General features: G+C 45.9%; 1 protein-coding gene across 1 annotated transcript in view; it reads right to left on the minus strand.

Moving 5' to 3' along the window:
• OTUD7A (OTU deubiquitinase 7A) overlaps nt 1-24,671 on the minus strand; it is a gene marked incomplete at its 3' end in the record, with an annotated part of 187,371 nt that overhangs the window by 83,872 nt on the left and 78,828 nt on the right. The window contains exons 4-5 of the mRNA XM_082617045.1: nt 20,751-20,933; nt 7,347-7,565 (exon numbers count right to left, since the gene is read on the minus strand). Coding sequence (XP_082473171.1) covers nt 7,347-7,565; nt 20,751-20,933 — 402 coding nt within the window. The remainder of the gene's footprint in view (nt 1-7,346; nt 7,566-20,750; nt 20,934-24,671) is intronic.

Consider the following 24,671-nt stretch of genomic DNA (forward strand, 5'->3'; position numbering starts at 1 on the left):
TCCTTGCCCCCAGGTATGTCTGTATGTCTGTACTGCATCATGTACTCCATGGGCTCTCTGCAGGTGTGTCCACCTCTGGCAGAACTGCATCTCTGTGCCGGGCTTGGGCTCAGGGTGGCTGATACACACTAGCAGATGGGGTCTGGGGGCCCCAGGCCTCCCGTGTGCTGATGGGAGGACAGAGAGAAAGTGTGACTTGAGCTTGAGGGAGACACAGTGTCATTACACGAGGCCAGGTGTGGGGCTGTCCTGCCCAGAGGGTAGGGAACACACTTCCGTAACTTACAGAAGCCGCTTTATCTGATCCCACTCTCATCCTCTAGAACACAGATTTCTTCTTTTCTTTCCCGTTCACCTCACGATCTGAGATCGTAATGTAACTAGCGCTGTCTCCCCGCAATTATTCAAGGCTCTCCCTGGGGCTTCTGAGAAATCAGGGAAAGCACGTACATTTCGGGGTGGGAATGCCACCTGAAAAGGTGCCCCTTTGATACAATTCAGACAGTGTTCTTGCCCAAATTCTCATTCTAAGCCCCCTCCTCTTTACCACCACGCTCACCTTCTAGAAAATATGTCCCAGGGTTGGTCACCAATGTGTTCCCAGGTCAGGGAGAGGATGCCTAGGAAATCAGCATGTGTGTCAGATGACACTTCATTATCTTCAAAAACTTAAGCACTAATTAACTGCTCATATATGTCAAATAGGGCACCCCATGAAGCCAGGCTTAAACAGACAGAATCTGCTCCCATCAGACCCTAAGCCCCCTCCTTCAGGGGGGCTGCTTCCCCACCTTGCCCAGGACTCTGGACACAGGAGGGGAAGCATGGTGGTGTGAATTCGCCAGCACCGCATCTTTCATCTCAAAGTAATCTTGCACACTAGAAGTTGTCCTTCATCTAGAAGGAATCTCCTACACCTAGAATTAACCTTTTGTGATCTGAGAATTAATGCCATCTTCAACAAGGCATCTTCCCTAGACATGCTACCTTTCGTTCACATTTCTTATGGGAAACTTATCATTTTCTAAGTATCAATTCAGCCCACATATTCACTTTTCACATAACTGAATCACAACAAGACTTAGTTATGTGGCTAGGGGACGGAAGGCAAGATTTTACTGGTTTGATTTAAGTTTGGTCCTGGAAGTTAAGACTCTTACCAAGTTGAGAGCATTCCTGGGGCTGTTAGTCAGCTGTGGCTACTGTGGAAGATCACCCAGCTATGGTAAATGCCAGCACCTTCCAGCCTCTGGAGAACCAAAAATGGCCCAGTGCTATTCTAACATCTCCAGCTGGATCCAGAATGGGATGCCCAAGATAAAGATTTTTTGCAGGAGCAGTGGGATTGAGAATACGGTTCAAAGTTCCTATTCCAAGCTTGGACAGGGTGGTAATTCACATCTCCCCACACAATGACTTCAATTAAGAACAGAAAAAAAAAACATGGGAATGAATACTGTGAATGTTAAAAAAACAAAAAAGAAATCTTGAGCTCCTCCAGAGACGAAAATCAGATGAACATCACTAAGGGAAGGCTGTGGTATTACGTAGTGGTGAGGGGCCATTAATCACTTATTCAGCCTTTTCCAAGTAACATGATAACAGGACCACTTAATTTGGGTGGTTACTGCACAGTTTAAAATAAGATGTCATATGTATCACAATGTTCATTGCAGCACTATTTATAATAGCCAGGACATGGAAGCAACCTAAGTGTCCATCGACAGAGGAATGGATAAAGAAGATGTGGCACATATATACAATGGAATATTACTCAGCCATAAAAAGAAACGAAATTGAGTTATTTGTAGTTAAGGTGGATGGACCTAGAGTCTGTCATACAGAGTGAAGGAAGTCAGAAAGAGAAAAACAAATACCGTATGCTAGCACATATATATGGAATCTAAAAAAAAAAAGAAGAAGGTTCTGAAGAACCTAGGGGCAGGACAGGAATAAAGACACAGACGTAGAGAATGGACTTGAGGACACGGGGAGGGGGAAGGGTAAGCTGGGACGAAGTGACAGGGTGGCATGGACATATATACACTACCAAATGTAAAATAGATAGCTAGTGGGAAGCAGCTGCATAGCACAGGGAGATCAGCTCGGTGGTTTGTGACCACCTAGAGGGGTGGGATAAGGAGGGTGGGAGGGAGATGAAAGAGGGAGGGGATATGGGGATATATGTAAACGTATAGCTGATTCACTTTGTTGTACAGCAGAAACTAACGCACCTTTGTAAAGCAATTATACTCCAATGAAGATGCTAAAAAAGAAAAGATGTCATTTTGCTTGTCACCCACGAAGACACTTAGATGAAAGAAAACAATGGGACAATTCTCTAGCAGAAAGACGAGCACATTTTTGCCCTAAACATGACCCTGTGATTCCCTTTAATATCCCTGCCCTTCTGCAGCCACCCCACACACCCAGGGCCACTGACCTCCCTTCTCTGGGCATCACTGTGCTGTGCACGTGCTTCTGAGATTTCCTCCAATGGGACTGTGATGATTTGCTCCTGGTCTGTCTCCCTTATGTTTCTGCCCATGCTCCAGACTCCCTCATCCACCTGGTACCCAACAGTGCACAGGGCTGTGTCAGGGGTGCTGTGGGAGGCCCCTACGATGGGTGCATCCCTCCTGCAGATTTCATCCCACACTAACTCCCATATTTGCGTCCTTAGCCCAGACTGTTCCTGAGCTCCACACCCACATGTTCAACTGGACAGCAATTTTCCAAGTCTCACCAGGACCTCAGAATTTGCTTCTCCAACCCCTCCTCCAGGGGTCTGCATCTCTGCACGGCACCACCATCTACCCATGTGTTAAAGGCAACATTCTCAGGGTCACGCTCGACTCCTCTCTTTCTACCATTGCCCCATCCAATCCATCAGCGAGACCTGCAGGTCTTTCCTCAAAACAGATCCTGCCTTCACATCTAGCTGCTCCTTATCACCTCCACTGTTGCCCCCATGGCGCTGGGCTAACGCAGCAGCTGCCCGCCTCGCTGTTCCTGCTCCTTTTTCCTCTGCGGAGTCCACTCTCAACACGGCAGACAGGACGTGTCAGTGTGAATCCAAACATGTCACCACCCCTTCTCAAAGCCCTGCCGGGGCTGCACAGCCTCCCTACTGTGAATCCCAAGGCTCAGGAGCGCTCCCTGGCCCCTGCTACCATTCTCTCACCTTCCTTTCCAACCCCTCCAGCCCTTACTCCACCTGCTCCCGTGTCCTGCCTTACTTAAATGTGCCAAGGTTTTGATGGTGTCCCATGGCTCGTTCCTCCCTGCCCTCAAGAGCCCTGCCTTGTGCTCCCTCCCTCCACCTCAGAGCCCTTATTTCGTGGCCTCACGCCATATGGATGGCCTACCTTATCACCTTTCTTCCCCACTAGAACTTCATCTCCATGAGGGCAGCAATTTCACCTGCGTTGTTCGCAGTGATGGGACACCCAGCACCTGGATGGGGTGTCTGTGGGAGTGCAGGTCAAGCTTGGCTTGGCTGAATCTGTCTTGGCAGCTGTTCTGCCTCCGACTTTAAGATGGAAGGAAGTGAGGCTCCAGGGGGCCTCTCAGCTGACTTGGGATAAGGCGGGGCTGGGCTGACTCGCATGAAAACCTGCACATCTTAGGGCTTCTCTGCCAGATTTGCTCCAACCCAACTCTCCTCCCGTGGAGACAGACTCAACACCACAACTCAGAGGTGTCCCCACACTTGCTGACATCTAGACCTCAGTGTCCCGTGTGTGCAGTAACTGCTGTATGCAGACATGCCTCTGCCTTTGGATCCATGAACTCGCTGGAGCATCACACCATCTCATTTACACTGTGGGGGTGTCCCAAAGGGATGCCAGATGTTACTTTCCAAACTGAGAGACCCATGATCTCTGCGTCTTCTTACGTGTGAATGCAGCAGGATAACCCGGTTGAGAAACAAATGCTTTCTTGCATTCTCATCTTCCTTCCTCTCTCAGGTCAGTGGTTTTATGTCCTGAAAATGTGGCCCTCCTGTTGTCCCCGACTGTCATGGGGTGGGAGTAGGTCATGCCCTCCGGGGTGTTAAGGCCCGAGGAGAATGGCACTCCCTCTCCTGTGGGTTCTGTGGGAGGTGAAGCTTCACTACTTGATACACAGACTCCTCAAACAGGTGGGGCTGCCCACGTGCCTTCAGGAGCTGGGGGACCATTCTGGACACCTGCCCTATGCCAGGCTCCGAGGGAGTGGAGCTGGGTCCCTGGGAGGGACAGCTGGACCATAGGCAACACAGGCCATCTTCTTGGCCCATTTTCTTTCTTTTTTTAAAATAAATTTATTTATTTTATTGTATTTTTGGCTGTGTTGGGTCTTCGTTGCTGCATGCGTGCTTTCTCTAGTTGCAGTGAGCAGGGGCTACTCTTCGTTGCTGTGCGTGGGCTTCTCATTGCAGTGGCTTCTCTTGTTGAGGAGCACAGGCTCTAGGTGCGTGGACTTCAGTAGTTGTGGCGCACGGGCTCAGTAGTTGTGGCATACGGGCTCTAGAGTGCAGGCTCAGTAGTTGTGGTGCACGGGCTTACTTGCTCCACGACATGTGGGATCTTCCCGGACCAGGGCTCGAACCCGTGTCCCCTGCACTGGCAGACGGATTCTTAGCCACTGTGCCACCAGGGAAGTCCTTGGCCCATTTTCTGGACCACATGAGCCCTGGGTTCCCGTCCAGCCCCCGGGGAGGGGGAAGTCCCCCACCCTGAGGCCCTGGGACAGAGTTTACATTTCCTTCCAAACACAACTTGAATTATGTCTTGAACAAGTGGATTTTTTTCTCTAAAATTTTTTTGACATCCGTATTTCCATCTCCCATGAACACAGTAAATAATATTGATTATCAATGGTTGATTCACAGCGATCCGAGCACTAATTATTGGACGGAGGAATGGACACGCTACACCTGGCCACAGCGAGCAGCTTTCTCCCCACTGTTCCTCGGTGGAGCTCTGTCTGCCCCACAGAGAGTGACAGCAGGGCCCAAGGGGCACAGCCTGGGTCACCTCCCAGCGCCTGGCCTCCTCACTCAGCCGGGGTGGGGGGTGCTGAGCGGGACTCGCTGGCCTCAGCCAGTATCTCCACCAGGATCCGGGCACGGAAAGAGCCTGAAGGATGATCGGGTCTACTGCTTAAAGAGGAGTGCAGAGAAGTTGGTGGACGGTGGTGGTGGCGGGGGGAGGGGAATGAACGTTTATGCTGCCCTCTGTGATTTTCCAGTCCTCACCTCCCTGTCTTCGTGGAACCCTGACATTCAGACCCTCCCTGCCCGGGATCACATTCCTGAAGGCCCGGGCACCAGTCGGCCTCCCCAAGGCCTCCCGCGACAGGTGACGGGGTGCTGTCCGCAGCCCCGGGTGGGCCACCCTGCTGTCCCTTTTCTCCATCTTCTTGGCACATGACGGAAATAAGGAACCGTGGGCGAATGTAGCATCTTAACTCCTTAAGTTTCGGTTTTTAAAAGGTGTTTTCCAAAATTGGATAGTTAGAGTCAAATAGCACCCTTTGAAAATGCTGGTCTGGAAGGTAAAATGTAAGTGATAAAAAGTAATACGTGATCTATGGGAAAAAATAACAGAAAAGACCTTCCAAAGGAGCAAGGGCTCTTGTTGAGCATGACAAAGCTGGAGGAAAAGGCTGGCACGGTGGACTCCATGCCCTTTACCAGGACTCGAGCTTTAGTTTTTATTTTTTTAAATATTTATTTATTTATTTGGCTGCATCAGGTCTTAGTTGAGGCATGCAGGATCTTTTGTTGTGGCGTCTTGGCTTCTCTCTAGCTGTGGTGCGTGGGCTCCAGAGCGCGTGGGCTCTGTAGTTGTGGTGCGTGGGCTTAGTTGCCCTGTGGCATGTGGGATCTTAGCTCCCCCACCAGGGATGGAACCCGTGCCCCCTGCATTGGAAGGCATATTCTTAACCACTGGACCACCAGGGAAGTCCCAGGACTCAGCTTAAATGAGGCAGCAATTACCGGTGCTACTGGCAACACTTGGGGCTGAACTTTGTCAAGGGCTCGGCTGCCGTACCCTTCAAGAGAAATTAGCTCATGAAATTTTTTCTTTCTTAACCTATACCAATTTTCCCTTCTCTATGAATAGTGACTCTTTGGTTTAAAATATCTCATCTGAATTACTCTCAAAGAGTCATCTTTAAAATAACCAGCCTCCAGAGAGAGGGCTTTAAGGTTGTGGGTAATCTAGAGAGGCTGTTTTATGTTTGTCGATCAGTCAAAGACCTGGAGGTAAGACAGAGCCAGGTGTGGGTGTCGGTCTCTGGGTTGCTTTTGGCAGCTGTGCAGTAGCCGAGAAAATGATTCTTCCCTGGTCACAACATCAGATCCAAAACAGTTATCAGGATTGCGGATCCTGTTCTCAAAGCAAACACGCCACGGGTGAGGCCCCTGAGCCCTGCACTGAGACCTGACCGCCAGGTTGCCTCGCACAAGTAAGGCCCCACTAACCACCGTCCCCTCTTTACCTGTGTGGATTTTGTGCCCCCATGGGAGATGCACAGGGGCCTGAGAGGAAGGGCATAGAATCCTCTACATGCATGTCTGAGAAACCCCTGAACATGTGACTGTGCAAAGATTTACAATGCAAATGATTATGAGTGAGAAAGGGGCCGCGCTTCTCAGGAAGAACCAACATCTGTTGCAGAATTTGTTTGGAACCAGTTATTTTATCCTTAGGTGCTCCAAAGAAGACAAGTTTTGGTTTGCTCTCTGAATCTCATCCTCATCAGAATGTCAGAGAAACATTAAGGAGAGGGAGGAAACCAAAGTCAAGTTTTATGTTTCCTTAACCTGGAGGCTGGGGTGCCTGTGAGGGTGGGAGTGGGGCTTGGTGAGGGCAGGAGAGGAGCAGCTCCGTAGGGCACGTGCCATCTAATAGCTCAGCCTCACCAGGCCGGCATCCATCTTCTCCAAGTCTTTGCAGACTGGAACACTGAGGCTCAAAGAGGTCACCTAACTTGCCTGTGTCCACAGGAATTGACAGGGTCTCTTATTTCTCTCCAAGCACAGGGTCTTTCTTATCTTTTGTTCCGCACCCAACTGGGGGGCAGGGATTGGATGGGAAAGGAGAGCAGTAAGGCAAAGCAGCCTGGGGTTCTCTTTGTCGGGGGGCTGACCTGGCCAGGCTGTATTAGCGACAAAGGGAACACTCAGGAGATCTGGGCACCACGTGGTCCTCGCCCCACATCCACCGGCGCCAGGCTAGGGCCAGGCAGGGCCCACAGGCACCGGAGCCCGACAGCGTGTGGAGCCCGATTGTGCATCCCTCTCGCCCCTGCCCCTCTTCCTGACCAGGCAGACCTGCCTGGGGGGTACTTACCCGCCTGCTCCAGAGCCACCATGGTCGCTTGCTCGATCAAGTCTCGCTCCACGAAGCTCCGGAAGTCCTCGCTGTACACACTCAGGTCCGGCAGCTGGAACGTGTAGATGGGCATCTCCAGTGGGAACTGCTCGCTGCTGCACTCGCTCGCCACGTGGGACCGCGCCAGGGACACGATGGCCGAGCTGGCGTGGGAGATCCCGCGCGAGAGCCGCTTCTCTGCAGGGGTGGGGGAGGGAGACGAGGGGGGTTGAGAGATGCGGGCCTCTGCATGCACATACAACACACCCCACACGTGTGCACAGGACACACACGCACACATGCTCACACACACGTGCATGTACACACGACACACATCCCACATGTGACCATATACACATGACACACCCACCCGTGTGCACACATACACGTGCATGCACACATGACACACGCACGTGTAAACACACATGACACACTCATGCGGCACACATACACATGTACACACACACACACACGCCACACACAGAGGCACACCCATGGACACCCATACACCCATTACCCCCCGCACAAGCCCTGCCACCCTCCCAGTGTTCTCTGCAGGTCTCCCTCATGCTGGGCTAACGTCACCACAACCTGGCACGTGGCACTCAGTCATGAAACCACTTAGAAGGAGGCCAAGGGTAAGTCCACCACACAAATACTCAGCAACCTAAAGATCACCAGACTTGCTTCCTGGGTCTTAAGTTACACGGAATTCAGCTCAGCAGAGCTGCCCTCCTCTGGAATGAAATGCTACACGGGGGACTGCCTTTGTTTTTATGCATTTACATTTTTTAAGTGAGAAGCAATCCACTCGGCTTCCTCCACTGAGGCTTGTATTTTAAGATAGGTCACCTTTATTAAAGTTACTCTGGGAGACAGGAGAAGATGGCGGAAGAGTAAGACGCGGAGATCACCTTCCTCCCCACAGATACACCAGAAATACATCTACACGTGGAACTGCTCCTATAGAACACCCACTGAACGCTGGCAGAAGACCTCAGACCTCCCAAAAGGCAAGAAACTGCCCACGCATCTGGGTAGGGCAAAAGAAAAAAGAATAAACAGAGACAAAAGAATAGGGAGAGGACCTGCACCAGTGGGAGGGAGCTGTGAAAGAGGAAAGGTTTCCACACACTAAGAAGCCCCTTCGTGGGCGGAGACTGCGGGTGGCGGAGGGGGGAAACTTCGGAGCCACGGAGGAGAGCGCAGCAACCGGGGTGTGGAGGGCAAAGCAGAGAGATTCCCGCACAGAGGATTGGTGCCGACCAGCACTCACCAGCCCGAGAGGCTTGTCTGCTCGCTCTCCGGGATGGGTGGGGGCTGGGAGCTGAGGCTTGGGCTTCGGAGCTTAGATCCCAGGGAGAGGACTGGGGTTGGTTGCATGACCACAGCCTGAAGGGGGCTAGTGCGCCACGGCTAGCCGGGAGGGAGTCCGGGAAAAGTCTGGAGCTGCCAAAGAGGCAAGAGACTTTTTCTTCCCTCTTTGTTTCCTGGTGCGTGAGGAGAGGGGATTAAGAGCGCTGCTTAAAGGAGCTCCAGAGACGGGCGCAAGCCGCGGCTAAAAGTGCAGACCCCAGAGACGGGCGTGGGACGCTGGGGCTGCTGCTGCCGCCACCAAGAAGCCTGTGTGCAAGCACAGGTCACATCCACACCTCCCGTCCCGAGAGCCTGTGCAGCCCGCCACTGCCAGGGTCCTGTGACCCAGGGACAACTTCCTTGGGAGATCGCATGGCATGCCTCAGGCTGGTGCAACGTCACGCCGGCCTCTGCCGCCACAGGCTCGCTCCGCATCCGTACCCCTCCCTCCCCCCAGCCTGAGTGAGCCAGAGTCCCCGAAGCAGTGGCTCCTTTAACCCTGTCCTGTCTGAGCGAAGAACAGACGCCCTCAGGCGACCTACACACAGAGGCGGGGCCAAATCCAAAGCTGAACCCCGGGAGCTGTGCGAGCAAAGAAGAGAAAGGAAAATTTCTCCCAGCAGCCTCAGAAGCAGTGGATTAAAGCTCCACAATCAACTTGATGTACCCTGCATCTGTGGAATACCTGAATAGACAACGAATCATCCCAAATTGAGGAGGTGGATTTTGGGAGCAAGATAGATTATTTTTTCCCCTTTTCTTCTTTTTGTGAGCGTGTATGTGTATGCTCCTGTGTGAGATTTTGTCTGTATAGCTTTGCTTTCACCATTTGTCCTAGGGTTCTGTCTGTTTTCTTTTTTTTTACTTAAAAATTTTTTTTCTTAATAATTATTTTTATTTTAATAACTTTATTTTATTTTATCCTCTCTTTCTTTCTTTCTTTCTTTCTTTCTTTCTTTCTTTCTTTCTTTCTATTTTTTCTCCCTTTTATTCTGAGCCATGTGGAGGACAGGCTCTTAGTGCTCCAGCCAAGAATCAGGGCTGTGCCTCTGAGGTGGGAGAGCCAATTTCAGGACACTGGTCCACAAGAGACCTCCCAGCTCCACGTAATATCAAACGGCAAAAATCTCCCAGAGATCTCCATCTCAACACCAACACCCAGCTTCACTCAATGACCAGCAAGCTACAGTGCTGAACACCTTATGCCAAACAACTAGCAAGACAGGAACACAGCCCCATCCATTAGCAGAGAGGCTGCCTAAAATCATAATAAGGCCACAGACACTCCAAAACACAGCACCAGATGTGGACCTGCCCACCAGAAAGACAAGATCCAGCCTCATCCACCAGAACACAGGCACTAGTCCCCTCCACCAGGAAACCTACACAACCCACTGAACCAACCTTAGCCACTGGGGACAGACACCAAAAACAATGGGGACTACGAACCTGTAGCCTGCGAGAAGGAGACCCCAAACACAGTAAGATAAGCAAAACGAGAAGACAGAAAAACACACAGCAGATGAAGGAGCAAGGTAAAAACCCACCAGATCTAACAAATGAAGAGGAAATAGGAAGTCTACCTGAAAAAGAATTCAGAATAATGGTAGTAAAGATGATCCAAAATCTTGGAAATAGAATAGAGAAAATGCAAGAAACATTTAACAAGGACCTAGAAGAACTAAAGAGGAAACAAGCAATGATGAACAACACAATAAATGAAATTAAAAATACTCTAGAAGGGATCAATAGCAGAATAACTGAGGCAGAAGAATGGATAAGTGACCTGGAAGATAAAACAGTGGAAATAACTACTGCAGAGCAGAATAAAGAAAAAGAATGAAAAGAAATGAAGACAGCCTAAGAGACCTGTAGGACAACAAAAAATGCACCAATAGTCGAATTATAGGGGTCCCAGAAGAAGAAGAGAAAAAGAAAGGGACTGAGAAAATATCTGAAGAGATTATAGTTGAAAACTTCCCTAATATGGTAAAGGAAATAGTTAATCAAGTCCAGGAAGCACAGAGAGTCCCATACAGGATAAATCCAAGGAGAAACACACCAAGACACATATTAATCAAACTATCAAAAATTAAATACAAAGAAAACATATTAAAAGCAGCAGGGGAAAAACAACAAGTAACACACAGGGAATCCCCGTAAGGTTAACAGCTGATCTTTCAGCAGAAACTCTGCAAGCCAGAAGGGAGTGGCAGGACATATTTAAAGCGATGAAGGAGAAAAACCTACAACCAAGATGACTCTACCCAGCGAGGATCTCATTCAGATTTGATGGAGAATTTAAAACCTTTACAGACAAGCAAAATCTGTGAGAGTTCAGCATCACCAAACCAGCTTTACAACAAATGCTAAAGGAACTTCTCTAGGAAAGAAACACAAGAGAAGGAAAAGACCTACAATAACAAACCCAAAACAATTAAGAAAATGGGAATAGGAACATACATATCGATAATTACCTTAAATGTAAATGGATTAAATGCTTCCACCAAAAGACACAGACTGACTGAATGGATACAAAAACAAGACCCATATATATGCTGTCTACAAGAGACCCACTTCAGACCTAGGGACACATACAGAATGAAAGTGAGGGCATGGAAAAAGGTATTCCATGCAAATGGAAATCAGAAGAAAGCTGGAGTAGCAAGTCTCAACATAATAAAAGCCATATATGACAAACCCACAGCCAACATCATCCTCAATAGTGAAAAACTGAAACCATTCCCACTAAGATCAGGAACAAGACAAGGTTGCCCACTTTCACCACTCTTATTCAACATAGTTTTGGAAGTTTTAGCCACAGCAATTAGAGAAGAAAAAGAAATAAAAGGAATCCAAATAGGAAAAGAAGAAGTAAGGCAGTCACTGTTTGCAGATGACATGATACTTACTATACATAGAGAATCCTAAAGATGCTACCAGAAAACTACTAGAGCTAATCAATGAATTTGGTAAAGTAGCAGGATACAAAATTAATGCACAGAAATCTCTGGCATTCATATACACTAGTGGTGAAAAATCTGAAAATGAAATTAAGAAAACACTCCCATTTTCCACTGCAACAAAAAGAATAAAATATCTAGGAATAAACCTACCTAAGAAGACAAAAGACCTGTATGCAGAAAATTATAAGACAGTAATGAAAGAAATTAAAGATGATACAAACAGATGGAGAGACATACCATCTTCTTGGATTGGAAGAATCAACATTGTGAAAATGACTCTACTACCCAAAGCAATCTACAGATTCAATGCAATCCCTATCAAACTACCAATGGCATTTTTCACAGAAGTAGAACAAAAAATTTCACAATTTGTATGGAAACACAAAAGACCCCGAATAGCCAAAGCAATCTTGAGAATGAGAAATGGAGCTGGAGGAATCAGGCTCCCTGACTTCAGACTATACTACAAAGCTACAGTAAACAAGACAGTATGGTACTCGCACAAAAACAGAAATATAGATCAATGGAACAGAATAGAAAGCCCAGAGATAAACCCATGCACATATGGTCACCTTATCTTTGATAAAGGAGGCAAGAATATACAGTGGAGAAAAGACAGCCTCTTCAATAAGTGGTGCTGGGAAAACTGGACAGGTACATGTAAAAGTATGAAATTAGAACACTCCCTAACACAATACACAAAAATAAACTCAAAGTGGATTAAAGACCTAAATGTAAGGCCAGACACTATCAAGCTCTTAGAGGAAAACACAGGCAGAACACTCTATGACATAAATCACAGCAAGAACCTTTTTGACCCACCTCCTAGAGAAATGGAAATAGAAACAAAAGTAAACAAATGGGACCTAATGAAACTTAAAAGCTTTTGCACAGCAAAGGAAACTATAAACAAGACCAGAAGACAACCCTCAGAATGGGAGAAAATATTTGCAAATGAAGCCATGGACAAAGGATTAATCTCCAAAATTTACAAGCAGCTCATGCAGCTCAATAACAAAAAAACAAAGAACCCAATCCAAAAGCGGGCAGAAGACCTAAATAGACACTTCTCCAAAGAAGATATACAGATTGCCAGCAAACACATGAAAGAATGCTCAACATCATTAATTAGAGAAATGCAAATCAAAACTACAATGAGATATCATCTCACACCAGTCAGAATGGCCATCATCAAAAAATCTAGAAAAAATAAATGCTGGAGAGGGTGTGGAGAAAAGGCAACACTCTTGCACTGTTGGTGGGAATTTAAATTGATACAGCCACTATGGAGAACAGTATGGAGGTTCCTTAAAAAACTACAAATAGAACTACCATATGACCCAGCAATCCCACTACTGGGCATATACCCTGAGAAAACCATAATTCAAAAAGAGTCATGTACCAAAATGTTCATTGCAGCTCTATTTACAACAGCCAGGACATGGAAGCAAGCTAAGTGTCCATCAACAGATGAATGGTAAAGAAGATGTGGCACATATATACAATGGAATATTATCAGCCATAAAAAGAAATGAAATTGAGTGATTTGTAGTGAGGTGGATGGACCTAGAGTCTGTCATACAGTGTGAAGTTAGTCAGAAAGTGAAAAACAAATATTGTATGCTAACACATATATATGGAATCTAAGAAAAAAAAAAAGGTCATGAAGAACCTAGGGGTAAGACGGGAATAAAGACACAGGCCTACTAGAGCATGGACTTGAGGATATGGGGAGGGGGAAGGGTAAGCTGTGACAAAGTGAGAGAGAGGCATGGACATATATACAGTACCAAACATAAAATAGATAGCTAGTGGGAAGTAGCCACATATCACAGGGAGATCAGCTAGGTGGTTTGTGACCACCTGGAGGGGTGGGATAGCGAGGGTGGGAGGGAGGGAGACGCAAGAGGGAAGAGATATGGGAACATATGTATATGTATAACTGATTCACTTTGTTATAAAGCAGAAACTAACACACCATTGTAAAGCAATTATACTCCAATAAAGATGTTAAAAGAAGAAAAAAGTTACTCTGATAAACACATCCTGCACGAAGATTCCTGGGACACAAATATTAAGCCATTACATGCTTCTCTGCCTGGATTTTCTGTTGTCGTGGCAATATCAAAAAATGATGGTCTTATTCTGCATGGTACATCTCAGAGACAGTGTCTGTTTATCAAACGGATTGTTTTGATTCACCTTCAATTTCATTCTGAGATGAATTCAAGGTGTTTAAGTATGTTGTATTTTGAAGAAGGACGAGAAGAAAGAGCAGACCAAACAGGCCATGGGGAAGAGGAGCCGCAGAGCACGTGGGCCAGCCGGTTGTCCTGTGCCTGGTCCAGTTCCCCCAGTGCTGGTCAGAGGAGAACCCATTCCCCTCTGCCCCTCACAAGTCTTGCTGAGGTCACACCTCTTGCTTTCTGGAATGTGGGAAAGTAGGAACTGCCTCATCCTTCAGGACCCGATGGGTTGCTCTAACACCCGAGGTGATGTGAACCCGCAGTACTCCCAACAGAGGTAATGTGCTAGGCGGGGTCATCCATACGCCTTCTTGGCTTATCAATCAGCACCTATTGCCAATTGATGAGGACCTTTGAAACCTTGTGACTCACAGTGTTATATGATGCTATTAAGCCATTCCAAATATTAAATATTTGGCGTCTTCACATGAAGACTTCACATGAAGGGAAAAAGTCTTTTTGAACTAAAAGTGAATTATGTTAAAGATCATATAACAAGAAACATACACTCCTAATTCTAACTCCTCCCAACTACCACGTCCATGAATGCATATATGTAATCACACACACACACACACACACACACACACACACATACACAGACACACTCACAAACTGATTCTTTAAACATGAACGCAACAATCCTTCTTTTGGAAGTATAATTAAAATAAATAAAACAGGAATTACCATGTTCAAAGTTATGCCCCAGAGAAATACAGAGAGCTGTTAAAAAAATAGTGAGGGAATATACAGAATTTCCCAAGCCTTGACAAAACCAACTCAAACATCTATGATTTAGTGTAGCAGAGGGAACTATATTCAATATCCTGTGATGAACTATAATGGAAAAGAATATAAAAAAGATGTATACATATGTATAGCTGAATCACTCTGCTGTATAGCAGTAATTAACACATTATAAATCAACTATATTTCAATTAAAAAATAAATTTTAAAAAGCCAAAACAAAAACAAACAAACAAACAAACAAATCTATGATTTAGGCCAGGGGATGTGTATTAACTCTGTTTTCTTATTTTCTGTATTCTTGAGGCTCTGGCATCCAGGGCCTCCGTGAATGGGGAGAGGATTTCCCTACAGAATTAGCCAATTCTTAGAGATACCAAAGGACTCACGCAGGAGCACATCTTTCCTATGCAAACCAACCAACTCAGAGCCCATACTCTGCATCACTTCCTCTATCTGGTTCCTACACCAGCAAGCCGTGTTCCTGCCCTAATTACCCCAAGCCCAGGTGCCAGACAATGAGAGATGGCCCCTATGCCCCAGAGAGTCACAGAAATTACTCAAACTGCCCAGTCCTAAGTCTGTTTACCCCGCCTTATCTTTCCCACAGAAACACAATACAGGCTCCTGCCCTTGTTTTCCTCTGTCCCCTCGGCCTCCTGATCAATGCTGGTGCTTCCCTGTGTGTCCCTTCAGGGTGTGCCATGCCGCCTGTTTCTAGGGAACTGTGAGTATAAGAACCTCTTCCCCTAAGATAGCCATGTCCATGTCTGCGTGTCTCATTATACCTGATTAAAACAAATCCTGGGTATATTTTAAAGCAGGTAGACAAAACTTTTCTAAAAGGGACAGATATAAATATTTTAGGCTTTGTGGGCCATACAATTCTCAGTCACAGCTACTCAACTCTGTCTTTGTAGCATTAAAGCAGCCATAGACAGTGAATAAATAATAAATAAATAAAGCAGCTATAGACAGCCATAGACAGCAAATAAATAAATAAAGTTTTATGGGTTCCAATAAAACTTTATTAAAAAAACAGGCAGTGGCCAGATTTGGTTCATGAATCGTTGTTGCTGATTTAGAATTTAGAATATGGAGGGCTTTATTTTCCATTTTAGGGCACTGTGATTTCAGGAAGGATTCAATTAAAGAATATATAGACCTAATGAAGAAATTACAATTTCTATTTTATTAAAAATACATATGTTGTTCACAAGGCTCAGTTAATGAAATTATCTTATGATAGAGTTCTCTTTTTTTTTCTCCTTAAATAATATCTGATAAAAATCAGATAGCAGCAGGTATCAGTATAAGGCCCTGATTCTGGAATCTGTGTGAAAGCAGAGAGAAGGATCCTTCTAGCCCCTTCCCTGGGAGGGTGAGATAATGGTTTAGATTGTTTGCCACTCGAAAAGGGCAGGAACTGCCAAGTTGTCAGCTGTCTGGATTTCCACTGCATGAGAGATGTCAGGAGGCGGTCCTGTGTGGTTCTGAAGGAACACACAGTCACAGAAGGCCTGGGGGAAAGACTGAACCAAATGATTAGAAGAGGTGGTTCCATCAGAGTCAGATCTAAGGGCAGAATGAAGGATAACTTAAGAACAATACAACAAGATCGACAAGTCAGTGACCACACCTCAGCACCTTCTTCCTATCCCACCCAGGAAGCCCACAGGAGCAGAACAGTGGGAGTGAGCTGGGTTCCATGGGTGGGGGCTGAGGGCAGGTGTTCTGGCTGTGCCTTTCCTCTCACCAGCTAGCCCTTGGTGGCTCACTGCCTGAACCATCACCACCACAGTGTGGGCCAGCCCCACCTTGGCTAAAGCCAGCTGGAGGAGCGTCAGGGCAATGCTCATGCTCAGCTGGGACGGGGCACCAACCACAATGGGAACAGGTGGGCCGGCCAGGCCTGGAGCCTTCCCTCTTCTCTCCTACACCCACTGTGAGCTGACAGTTAGCATAGAAGGTGGTAGCCCCTGCAAATTAGCAATTTCTAGAACAGATGAGCTGAGAGGTTCCCTAAGGAATAAAGCCAACTGTGGGGAAGAGAGCCAGTGGAGAACATTTTGAGCCCATATTAAAGCATTTAGAACTTGCCAACTTGAGTGTGCTTCCCCCCATGCTCTCATTCACAGGAAGGCAAACCAGAAACCATGCCTTTGTCCCTTTCCCCTAATACCACGAGCTAAGATGGCTGGTAACTGCAAGGTGCTGTGTGTTCACAGGGAAAACTTAGGAAACATCTGAACAGTGCAAACACAGTTACAGAAAGTCCACAAAGTACCCGGGGCTGGAATGCACAAGGAGGACATGATTTTAAGGTAAGCCTAGTAGATGGGACTTCCCTGGCGGTCCAATGGTTAAGACTTTACCTTCCAATGCAGGGGGTGCAGGTTCAAGCCCTGGTCAGGGAGCTAAGATCCCACATGCCTCATGGCCAAAAAACCAAAACATAAGACAGAAGCAATATTGTAACAAATTCAATAAAGACTTAAAAAAAAATAAAATAAGCCTAGTAAATATGTTCAAAGAGAGAGAATATGAGAATGTGAAGTAGTAATAATAATGAGAAAGGCTAATTTGGAATGAAATAATGTAAATGCTGATTAACAGAATGGATTCATGTGAAGAATAAATTAGGATGCTAGAAGAGCAAGTCAAGGAAATCTCTTAGAAGATGTGAAATTAAGATGCAAGAAGATAATGGAGGAATGGAATGGTTTTAAAGGAAAATAATTTGGACCCAGAATTCTTATTCCACTAAACAAAAATTTAAGTATGTAATGTAAACTCTTTTAGGTACTGACAGCGTTAGGAGATTGATCGTGCGAAAATTCTTTTAGAAAATAGTCTTTGAAAAATTATTCTTTCAGCAAAAGATAAATGTGAGTAAATAAAGAAGTTGACTGTCATCTAAACAAGCAACAAAAAGAAACTAAATATGTTTGAGGGCACATGGAGGCTGGAGGGAGAAGATAAAAACAAAGACACATGTCTTTTTCAGGGTAAAATATAGTTGTTGATAAGTTTTAAAAATTAATAAGGAGAGAACCTAGATATAGGTTTTGATAGAACAGGGGTAAGTATAACATAAGGAGAATGTATAACTTTCAAACCAGTTGGAAAATTTAATTAGCCAGAAAAGATAGAAAAGGAGAAAGATACATACAAAAAGCATGGTGAATAAAACACACAACATAAAGCAGCACAGATACAACAATAATAAAAATAAAGTAAGTGGATTAAGTCCACTGCTTAAAAGACAGAGACTCTTGGATTGGATAATAAAATAATACCTGATGATAAATTACTTCCAGGAATCACATTTGATATAAAAGGATGAGGAAAGGTTGAAATAACGGCTGAAAAAATGTTATTCCAAATATGAACCAACAGAAAGGCAGAGTAGAGGTTTAACATAAACTAAAACAGATTTAAAGATAAAAACAGGGACTTCCCTGGTGGTCCAGTGGTATAGAATCCACCTTCCAATGCAGGGGACACGGGTCCAATCCTTGGTTGGGGAACAAAGATCCCACATGCCACGGGGCAACTAAGCCCGCACACCACAACTACTGAGCTCATGCACCTCAGTTAGAGCCCACATGCCTCAAACTACAAAGCCCACGTGCTCTGGAGCCTGCATGCCACAACTAAAGAAGAGAAACCCCCCACACCACAACTAGAGAGAAGCCTGCTTGCCACAACGAAGAGCCTGCATGCTGCAACTAAGACTCAATGCAGCCAAAAATAAAAATAAATAAATAAATAAATAAATACAGATAAAAACAATTATGTGGGACAAAGAGACACTCTATATATTGGTAACAAAGCATATTAGAGCCAGATGACCTAACAGTTATGGATACATATGCACCTACCAATACAGCCCCAAAGCATAGTGGAAAGGATGAAGCTAAGAGAAGAAACAGGTAATGAGTATTAAACTTTCTAACTCAAGTGTGGCTTTTCTAGACAACAGAGTAAGCATAGAAGAATAATCCAAGATAGAGATTCCAATGTAGCTTGAATAATAAGGCTGAGCTAACAGAAACAGACAACATTGACTCACAACAGTTTGGGAGGGTTGACCTAATGCAATAGGAGAAGTGGAATTCACTGTGTAAATATTAAGAGGACTATTAAATTATTTCAGATCCTATGATTATATATTTAGAAAGCCCAAGATATTCTCTGAGAACAAACAATTAGTATTAATAAGAGAACTTATGTAATGACTGGATAAAAGATAAATATACAAAAAGTAAGTTGCTTTTCTCTGTGCCTAAACTCTTAACAGAATGTGAATAAATGTAGTGGTATATGCAATGTTCTTGAATGGAAAAACAATATTAAAATATGCTAATTATTCCTAAAATAAAATAAAAATCCAATCCAATTCCAATCAGAATTCCAATCTTAAGGTTACTATGGCAGAATAAATATCCAAAAATAGTGAAAAAGTTTTGGAAAAGAACAGCAATAAAGGAACTTGCCTTTGCAGACAGTAATACTATATGAAACTACAAGAGTCAAGTGTAACAGGCTGGGTGGGCACACAAACAGACAGAGTCCATAAACAGAGCCAAATGCATTTTGGGGAAGTTAATGTACAACAAAGTTGGCATTTTAGTTCAGTGGGAAAGGAATGCTTTACTCAATAAATGTGCTAGAATACCTCATTCTCAATCCAGAGAAGCAAAACTAGATCCTTAGCTATTATTTGTAAAAATTTCAAATTGATTATAAGACCTAAGAACAAAATTTAAAAACAAATATAGGAACATATGCTAGTAACTTTGCACTCCAGGAGAACTTCTAAAGTGAAAAAGGACACCCATTAGCCATGAATGTATAGTAACGTAAACATTCTGTAAGGCAGAATACTCTGTGCAGAGTCATAAGGCAAATAATACAGTGGGATGTATATATAGACATGTGTATGCATATATATATATATACAAAATGTTTGTAGTCTTCATTATAAAGAATGCTACAAATTGATAAGAAAAATGCAAACAAATCAATAGAAAAATGGGCAAAGTATGTGAACAAGCATGTCACAGAAGGGGAAATCCAACTGGCTAACAAGCAAATGACAAGATGAAAGTTAAAATACACAATTTTTTGCCCTTCGGAGTAGAAAAACAATGTAAAACCATCATGAGAACACCCAGTCCTGGCAAGAATGAAGGGAAACACCCATTTTCACACATGGCGAACAGAAATGTGTTTAGGAACAAAATCTTGAAGTTATTAAATAAAAAAACACATGTGTTGGCACAGCAAATCCACCTTGGAAATGCCAACCTATAGAAATGACAGCACCAGTGCATATACGTTACAGGCAGGGAGTTTATTTTAGCAGGTGCCTATCGTGTCAAAAGCCACCGCCACCAACCAAATCCAAGAAGAAACAGAATCACAGTGAACAGGCATGGTTTAAAAATGATCGTATGCTGTGGAATAAAATAGAGAGAATATTTGTGATTTATTGTTCAATGAAACAAGCACTCTGCCAAGTGCATCATGTGCATTCGACTCTGACGTGTTTGCACTTTGAACAAGCAAAGTAAGAAGGAGCAGAGAAGACAGAACAAGCTGGGGCCACTGGTCAGTCTCCCTGAGGTTTGGGAGGTGTGGAGAAGAAAACTCTTATGTTGCTTTCATAGATCTTTGCATTGTTTCCTTTGTTACAATGAGCTCTTCTCATTTCTGTAATTAAGACATGGAAAACGAAGCACATGGGATGATGAACATCCATCTTGAACAGGTTTGGAGGCTTCTATGCTACTCGGGAAATAATTGCAGGGAGCAGAGATGTTGGGTCTGGAAAAACCAGGACTCCAGGAGGAATGTGGGGTCCCAGAGAAGTGGACACACGCTCCTGTTTTTCTCAGGCGGGAACGGAAGCTGTAAAGGAGTATGAGGTGTGGTGCCCAGAGAGCCCCATCTGCCTGCAGCTGGGAGGCGATGACCTCGTCCTTCTGTGTACCCCCAGCCCCCTCGCAAGCCAGGGCATGCTGGCCGGGGAGCTGGTGCGGGGTGGGTCCCTCAGCCGGTACCTTGGGCGATGTCGTCCTGCCTGGGCGGGCAGGGCCGCTCGGCTGTGTGCGCAGGTGGGGGGTGCTCTCGCTCAGGCTGCTTGGGGCACCTGCCCTCGTTGAACACAGGCGGCAGGTTGGCTGTGTGCACCTGTCGGAGCTGCTCATAGTCACTCAGAGCGGCCGTCAGGTCCCAGTTTTTGCCTGGAGACAAGAAATGACAAGACATTACAATACTGATGCATGGTCACATTTTAGGAAAGAATCACGGAAAGAAGGGTCTCTGTTAGCACGTGTTCACTCATGAACTCCCCACCAGTAGTTCTCATTTTTCTTTTTGTTCTTTTCTGTTTTTGGTTTTTCACCCAATGCTTTTTAGTATACTCACAGAGTTGTGCAACCATCCACACTATACGATCCCAGAACACTTTTCATTACCCTGAAAAGAAACTTTTTTTTAAAATTGAAATATAGTTGATTACAATGCTTCAGGTGTATAGCAAAGGGATTCAGTTATACATACACATACATAGATCTATTATTTTTCAGATTTTTTTCCATTATAGGTTATAACAAGATATTGAATATAGTTCCCTGTGCTATATAGTAGGCTCTTGTAGTTTTAGTTCTAGTTTTCGAAGGAGTAAAATGGCCTGATGCATACTCTCTAAGAGTGGAATTTCACACCCATGCCTGAGATCCATCCCTCTGAAGTACGTGATGTACCTACGGTAGTACATCACGTAGTACCTAAGGATGCTGGCCTTAGATTCACACACCCTGCAGAACATTCCACGCCTCTGAAAACCAAGTCATCGAGCTTAATTTCCAAGGGGAGCAAAACATTGAGTGCAAAAAAAAAAAAAATGGAAAAGAAGTTCCCAGTGGGGAAAAAAAAAGGAATGAAAAGAATTCTCATGTTTTCTTTGGGCTTTTGCTCAGTATTTCACCTTTTTCTTGAAGCTTAGCTTGGAGAAGGCAGAGGCTCCAGGGGGCTCGCTGTGTGGGAGCCTCGGTGGGAGGCGACATCAGAGCTCAGGTGCTGAACTGGGTGAGACTCCAGGCAGGACAGCTGTGCCCGTCCCAGGCAGTGCTCAGCAGGGGTGGGTGCTGGGGGTTCACAGCATGAGGGGTAGCTCATGGGGGCTGGACTCAGTGTGGAGGCTCTAATCCCTGACTCTAAGACTTGGTGGACTTCTAACAGAAGGAAGGAGGTGGCACACACCACATCCGATTCCATTAGGAAACCATGTGCTTCTTAAAGATTTTATTTTTGGTATGGACCACTTTTTAAAGTCTTTATTGAATTTGTTCCAGTTTTGCTTCTGTTTTATGTTTTGGTTTTTTGGCCAGGAGGCACGTGGGATCTTAGCTCCCTGACCAAGGATTGAACCCACAGCCCCTGCATTGGAAGGTGAAGTCTTAACCATTGGACCCCCAGGGAAGTCCCAACCATGTGCTTTTTAAAGACAAAGAATTAAAAGCTTAGCTCTAATTTTAAAGAGCAAATAAAATCTTATCCTCTCCCGATTAACTTCAAATTGCATAATTCACTATATCGACTAACTATATGATGAATTATGTGGTGTAGACAACAGAATGAGGGTCTGAATGTCTAAAATAATATCTGAACATCTTCCTCTGGTCTTTCTACTTTTTTCTGCTGCAGACTTGATACTGTCAATCAGAATGTTTAAATTCTATCACATGGACATGTACAATTTAATCATACTTTTTTCCTCCACAGTCGGCTAACAAAGACACCACTGAAGCATCTTTGCACATCTCAGTGGGGAAGAAAAGCAAATGAAACCATCCGGGTTATTCAACAAAACCCTAGCAGGGTCTGGGGGCACTTTTGTAAGTGGTGACAGGTGGGGACATGGGTGGAATGCAGCCCCACTACTGTTAGTAGTTGTATCGTGCAACGTGGCGGTGATGAGAGAGTCGTTTTAGGGGAACCGGTTGAAGCAGAAATTCAAGCATGCACTTTCTCTTACACGCAACTAACAATCACACACTGCTTGTGTGATTGCAAACGCACTTTCGAGTCTAAGTGCTTGTGTCTATCAAATGGGCATCCTCGTTCCAGGGCGCAGACCAAGAAGGGCAAGACAAGGCCCTGCCTTAGGGACATTATTCCTTAGCAGGGGCGATGACCTGGGTGGGCACCTTGCCCTAAAGTAGGGCCAAGGGTGGCAAATGCCCCAGGGAGGGCCAAACCTGTGTCCGGGAGGAAGGTCAAGGAGAGGGGAGGTGGAGGAGAGGTACCCGGATTGCAATCCTATCACGAAATGCAAACACGTTAAATATGGGAGTGTGTATTAGCAATGACACCAGCCCCACGAATCTTGGCTGTGAAGGGAAAGAACCTACATGGAGCACCCAGATGTAGCCGGGGGAGTCATCGTCTCCGAGCCCCACAAGGAGCAGGCACTGTCCTGGCTCCTCACAAACAGAAAGTGAGGCTTAGAGGATTGCTACACCATAGTGTTTGCATATGAACCCTCCGTTCTGGATCTGTCCACCAAGCTGCATCTCCCCTGCAGGGCTGCCATGGACATAAGACCCAGTTCTGGAAGAGCTGTGGCCCCCCAGCTCCTGCTCTCAACAGCCAGCCCACTGTGCTTCTCCCACCAACTGGAAAGAGCCTGTTCTGCTATTCCTGTCTGTTCCCGACAGGAGACCCTTTCAGAGCCCCCTGATCCACGTTCCATGACAGGTGATCAGGCCCGAGTATGAAGGCAGGACCACAGCGCTCACGTGTGGCTTCTGTGGACCAGAACTCCAGGGTGGGGGTGTGTTCCCACCACGTGCCTCTGTTAGAGCATCAGCTGGGGCAACGCTGAGAAGCACATGTCCAGCCAGCAGCAAAGGCCGGTCCGCTCTGCTCTCCCACCCGGGGACCTCTCACTCGCTGACTTTTCCCACTTGCTCTTGCCTACATTGTCTTCTCCCATCACTGCCCTGGGCTCCTGCTCACTTTGCTGCACACCTGCCCGTATCCTTAACTGGCAAGCATCCTGGTTCTAACCTGGGCCGCACCTCTTAGCAAACGGGGATCCAGTGTCAGGTGAGAGCGAAGAAGGAGGAGGGGGCGGCACTGTCCACAAAGCCCAGCTCCCCAACGATCCCCAAATGCTTGATTTCAGATTTTAGAGAACTCCTCAAGGATCCAGGACTCCAGGGTCTGTGCACTTGGAAAGGGTCCAAGAGGCCACTGAGAGGGAAGCAAGCAAGACGGAAGGAAGACAGACACACTCATCAGATGTTTAGGGGGTCAGAGCCCCTCGAGATCTGCTTCCTGCTCTGCACAGTCCCAAAGACTGCAGCTCAGGACAACCAGGAGTGCCAGTGGTGACTGACAGATGCATGGACAGGGGATGCCCCAGGGATGAGCTTGACACTGGCGGGTTGTACAAGTTGTATCTAAAAGCAGGAAATCTAGAGGAGGGGGACAGGAGTGGGCCCCTGGTGGCCTGGGAGCTCAAGAGAGCATACACTTCAAGATCCCCTTTCATCTTCTCCACTGTAAGTCTTGGAGAGTCCCAACAGGTGTCACATGGAGGGAGGATGAGGTGGAAGGGCACAGAGGCCCACCACGGTGACACCACCACAGTGATGCAACGGGCTGAGGCCAGACGGAATCCATAGCCGGGTGATTGGGGAGGCCACAGGCTGTGAGCCCTGAAGCCAGCACACTCATTAGAGGGGGGGATCGGTCCAGCAGAGCAGTAAAGAGCTCAGGCTTTGGGCCTGGCCCTACCTCCCGGCTACTTCTGTGACAGTGAATACAGAATACCACCACGTGAAACCTTGGGTTACATTTCTGAACAATTGGGATAATAAAATCCACCTAATGAAAATTCCTAGGAGGAGTAAGTGAGACGAGCAGACTACATTTGTAAAGTTCTTAGCACACGGAAAGCTCTTAGTGTTACG

This window comes from Mesoplodon mirus (genome assembly GCF_964341445.2).
Source record: "Mesoplodon mirus genome assembly, chromosome: 4".
Taxonomy (NCBI): domain Eukaryota; kingdom Metazoa; phylum Chordata; class Mammalia; order Artiodactyla; family Ziphiidae; genus Mesoplodon; species Mesoplodon mirus.